Source organism: Stegastes partitus, unplaced genomic scaffold (genome assembly GCF_000690725.1).
Source record: "Stegastes partitus isolate 25-593 unplaced genomic scaffold, Stegastes_partitus-1.0.2 Scaffold2214, whole genome shotgun sequence".
NCBI lineage: Eukaryota > Metazoa > Chordata > Actinopteri > Pomacentridae > Stegastes > Stegastes partitus.
In genome coordinates this window covers 55953-61519 of record NW_007579945.1, presented here as the reverse complement: position 1 = coordinate 61519, position 5567 = coordinate 55953, and the positions used below count along the sequence as shown (strand labels likewise).

Below are 5567 nucleotides of genomic sequence, written 5' to 3'. Positions count from 1 at the left end.
ATGCCGTCAGGACCAACCGCTGTCCGTCCCTTCACAATAAAACGACGACAGGAACAACTTGAATATTTGAGGTCGCAGCCAAAATAAAACCAGAGGGAATTTGAAAATAGTCTTTCTGATCAACACTGTGCTCATGGTTTAATACCAAACTATTCAAGACTGAGAGAACAAAGTGGGTCAAAGCAGCATTTCTATTAAATCTAATTTTCTAAATTTAAATGATCGGTGTTAACGAATAAGCACACAGAAACTATACTTACATTTTTAGTTTGTTGATTGTATTTTATTTCCTTTTCCCATTTATTTTATTGAAGTAACACCATCAAATCCTTACTCGAGCATCCTATAAGGCAGGTGATGTGCAACTAAGAAATAGGACATATAAATAATAATATAGGATGGTATTTATGATGAGAAAAGATGCGTTCAAATTATTCACTTCAAATATATTATTTTAATTGGTGCAGGCCAGGTAAGATATATGCAAAAACTAAGAAGCAGCGGTTTCTGCTCTGGCTGAAATGAATATTAGTGCTTCTGAATAAGATCCTCATGAATGAGTGCAGACTGACGTCTTTGTCCACTGGGTGGTACTTTTGCTCTGTGTTTCACATGATGGGTTTTTGCCAGGAACATCAGCACCGTCATGAACCGGCTGCATCGTTCTTTACCAAGATAATATCAGAGGATGGTGGCAGCGTTGTAGAAACACTGGACATGCACTGATGAATGGCATGTAGCAGTGAGACTCGCAGCGCCTAACTTGCATCTTAAATTACAGTTCTCAGTTATTTATCATGGAGTAGTGAGAGCGCCAAATTACAAAAATAAATCAATAAAAGAATAAAAAACAAAAATGTAAATAAAAAGAAAAATAAAAAATAAATAATGTGGCAATATAAAGCAATATTCATCAAAAATGAATCCATAAAAAAGGCTAATAAAAGTAGAAATATAAAGAAAAATAAATAAAATATTAAAAACATGATTTTTTTTTTCATTATTTTTTATGTACCATTTTATTTTTTTAAACATTTTTTTCTTCATTTTTATTAAATTTTTTAGTTTTATTTTTTTAATAATGTCACTTTAAAAGCAAAGGCACAACAACATTCCTACCGCAAATATTCTTCTGCGCGTATTTCTTTTGCTTTTAAAGCGACATCTAAAAAGCACTTTAAAAGTAAAAAATAAAAATAAATAAATGAATACATTTTAAACAATTTTTTTAATTAAAATTAAAAAATTAAAAATAATATAAAAAATAAAAATGATTTAAAAATAATAATTCTAATTCTTATTATTTTATTTATTTCTCTTTATATTTCTACTTTTATTAGTCTTTTCTTTTATGGATTAATTTTTGATGAATATTGCCACATTATTTATTTTTTATTTTATTTATTCTTCTTTCTTTTTTTTTTTTCTTTTATTCCTTAATTGATTTATTTTTTGTAATTTGGCACTCTCACTACTCCATAATTTATGGTGTGTTCCAATTTGGATAAAGACTGAAAAGAAAAAAAGATATGTCAGGTTTACTGCATGTCTGTCACGATCCACTGCACAAATTACACGACTCACAACACACTCTATGTTATATGGTTTTGTTTTCTATTTATTTACAATTGCTGAGGAGCGACTACAGGATATTAAGACGTTTTTCTAGCAATAACTAAAACTTGCAAAACATAAGTTGATTTGATATAAGCAGGTGTATATATTAAAATACACAGTCAGTAATGTCTCTGCTGCTGTATGCATGTACTCATAATTAGTTTCTGTAGTGCTTGACTTGTTTTAAAATATGAATCAGTATTTATTTGTGAGAATTAAAGAAGTTTGTATTATTTTTTAACCATGAGAGATGATTAAATCTACCAATAAAAATAACAAAACTCTGATTTAATTTGTTTTACTGTCTTTTCCTGCTCAATAAATAACATCAAAGGAGTTCAAATGATGGATCCAAGTACGTGGGTGGAAGATGATAAATAAATATATATCACACACACACAGAGACGATTCACCTTCTGTTTGATGGCACCAACACCAGCCCAATCCCTTCCCTGTAATCCTGAAAGGCAGCCCGATCCACCAATCAGACGCCGCGGCCAGAGAGACCTGGACCAATCACGTGCCGCGTCGGATTAGTTGGGCGGGCTCATAGCGGAAGGGACGGGCTGACTCAGCGGCCATTGATGCGCTTTATTTCCAAGAGGACAAACCGAGATACTTTCTTCCCTTTCTGAGGTTTTTGTGCCGACCGAAGCCATGGTGTCTCACTCGCTCGCCCTGCCGATGATCTGCTTCACCACGTTATGGGCGCTGGTGGGGGTCGTGGCCCCGTTTTTAGTGCCCAAAGGACCCAACCGGGGGTAGGTGGCGGAGCCGCTGTTAATTGGCTGCAGTTAACGGCAGTTCTCCTCTCGTTTTGTAGTGTCGCGATCCCGGTTAGCTATTAAATGTACTCAGTGTTTACAGTTTTGGCTGTATTCAGCTGCATGGCGTCATTACAAAGACATGAGCCCAGAGTAGCCTCCTGCTCATGTGATGGAGGCCCTGCGTCATCCGGGGAAACATCCTCCATCCCTCCATCCTCCATCCTCTATCCCTCTATCCATCCCTCCCTCTATCCTCCATCCCTCCATCCATCCTCCATCCCTCCTACATCCACCACACACACTGTACCAGTAAGGTTGAAGGGTCACATCAACACAGGCAGCATGGAAACATCATTTTGGCTCCAGTGTGAGAGTCATTCATCAATTTATTTGCATTTAATTCATCTGAAGATTGCATTTAAGCTCAAACGGATAAGTAGCTGGGCTAACTACAGGAACACACGATCAGAGGCAGGACTGTGGCATCTGGAGCGTCTCCGTTTAGTAAAATGTAGAATATGTTTACATCTGGAAGACAGAAGCCTCCTCACAAGAACAACCGTGACTCAAAATGACCTGTCTCTATTTCAGTTTTTATTTATTCCTGCCATTTTACTTGGAGACAAAAGTCCTTCTAACGTGTCTGACTTCATAACCAGAGACAGTAGTTTGATGCGGTGTTCTGTTTATTCTTAAGGATGATAGTATCTTTGTATTTACACTCATTAGACAAGCCGAGGAAAAGAAAATGAATCATTTCTGGAAAGCAGTGCAAATGTGTTTTTGTCCCATGTCTGAATGAAGACTCATGAATAGCTGTAAAAGCGCCTTCAGTCACAATCAGACCTCTCAGACACGTCTCTATGCTGGAAAACACACCACGAGATCAGCAGTGCCATGGCCCAGTATTCAAACTGTGGTGTGCTGATGACACCAGACTTTCCAAATGCAAGGAACTAATCCTGTCGCCTTTTTCCGTGTTGCTCAGGTACAACTTACAGGACAGCAAAGTCACGTGTGGTTCACGTACTAAACTATTACAGCATATCCACAGTAACGTGTCAAAGAATTTAAAATCACAAGGTTGAAAAGCACTAAAAGCCCCCAAAACTGAATTAAATGATTTGCACAGACTTCAGAGAACTTCAGCTGCAAACTGCTATGTACTAATATGACATTTAGAAAACTGGACATGTGTGTGACTGACTCCTCTGTCATCCTACAGAGTGATTGTCACCAGTCTCATCCTCACTGCAGTCTGCTGCTACCTGTTGTAAGTACAAATCTCCTTTCTCTTCTTCTTTTGTGTTTTGTTGTTGTTGTTGTTGTTGTTGTTGACACCTGACATGCATGAAGCTCACAGTCACCTGGACAGCATGAAGGAGATGCGCTGAACAGGATATTATCGAGCAGCTCACTGGGAGTGCAAACTGAGACTCTGAACCACCAAAAGGTGACAGTCGATGCAAGAGGAACAATCAATACATTTATGGCAAATCAGAGGATAGATGAGGCACCAAAACCTGGTCTTGACAGACTTATCTTCATGAATTGTCACTTTGAAATGAAAGAAATCATCAAATACAATATGAGAAGAAAAAAAACAAAAACATGTCCACAGAGAAACGTTTGCCACCATAACTATGTCCTCAAACGTATTCATCTCCTTCCATTAAAGAAAAGGAAAAATCCACAACAGTCACTCAAATAACTAGAAACTGAAAAAAGTAATAATAAATAAAAATTTGTAAAATTATAATTTAGTGAAATAAGACGTGCGTTTTGAATTGTGGTGAAAAGAATAATTTTTAAAAAAAAACTGTCCCGGACAAATGAGAGGCCTTTGCTGATGAGCAGGTGAGCAGTGGTCCAGAATACCTGTCAACAGGTGCACAAGTCTGACTGAGAGTTACAGGAAACACCTGATGGCAGTGATTGGCTCAGAGGGTTGTTCAACTACATGTTAGTTCACGGGTCCCATCAGGCTGTTTTTTTTTTGTTTTTTTGTTTTTTTAATATTTATTTCTGCTGAACCACAATTCAAAAGCAATGCCATGATGTTCATCACATTTTTATTTATTATTATTTTTGTCAGTTTCAACTTATTTCAGTGACAGTTGGGTTTTTTTCCTTCTTTAACGGGAGGCTGTGAACACATTTGACTGCAGATGAGGAAACTACAAGCATGGTGGGGCGCACGCAGGACTCTCAGTCCACCACTAGGGGCAGTATGACTTCACAGCTCATTCAGGAAACAGATGCATCAACCTCACTGGTAGCAAGAGAGAAATAATGTTCACCTTCATTTAGACCCACAAATACCAGCGTTGACAGTTGGTTAGTCGGTCTTCTAGCAGGGTTTAATATGTAAATGAGTCAGGCTAATCTCCACAGTTATCAACACAGCCGGGTCCTAACTGTGCAGTTTAATGTAGTGAGGCAAATTTGTGTTTTTTAATCATTTAATAGAGTTTTAATCATGATATTTAAGACACTCTGTTTAATTTAAATCACAAATCACACCGTGTGGTCTTAATATTCTCATTTCTCTACACTGGACAGCTCGTGTCTCTTGTCTCCTTGTCCTCTTTCGGATGTTTACGAGGTGTTTTTAGTTCCACGTTGGGCCAGAAGTTGATCAGGTACGACTGTTCTCGTGGCGACACTGGTGCTGCCGGCATTTGACAGGTTTGCGTGTTTGTCTTTGGTCCGTCCAAGTAGTAGTAGTTTAATTACTCAGTTTGATCTTGGATAAATGTGACATTAAAACATTATTTCATTTCAAAGTAAATGTCTGCTGCAGTAAGTGAGCGGATACTACAGGTTTCACTGATACGTTTGAGTAATTTAGGGAATGTTGCTGGATTGTAGTGTCGACACCGATGCATCCAAATGTAAAAGGTTAGTGTGACCAAGTGCAGACAGGACTGTCCAGGAGTGGAAACCGTAGTTATGGCTTAACTGCTCCACATGCACAAATGCAGTTCCAGGAGACTGATGAGCGTCCTCGTGCACTTACAACTTCCCAACGCTTGCTTGCTCCTCAACTTGACTTTTAAAACTTTGCAGGTTGCACAGCAGCTGATAACTCTGAACTGTCTTCACTGGTTATTGACTGTTAACTGTTCAACACTAACAGCTGTTTACATTTTTTTTTGTTTTGGTTATTGGTCAAATAGGTCA

The 5567-nt window shown here is 37.9% G+C and overlaps 1 protein-coding gene across 1 annotated transcript in view; it reads left to right on the top strand.

Annotated features, from left to right (window-relative positions):
• Positions 1–2176: 2176 nt before the first annotated feature.
• Positions 2177–5567, top strand: part of atpv0e2 (ATPase H+ transporting V0 subunit e2) — an 8695-nt gene continuing 5304 nt past the window's right edge. Inside the window, exons 1-2 of the mRNA XM_008304418.1 lie at positions 2177–2378; positions 3610–3657. Of these exons, the coding sequence (XP_008302640.1) occupies positions 2275–2378; positions 3610–3657 (152 nt within the window). The 5' untranslated portion in view covers positions 2177–2274. The remainder of the gene's footprint in view (positions 2379–3609; positions 3658–5567) is intronic.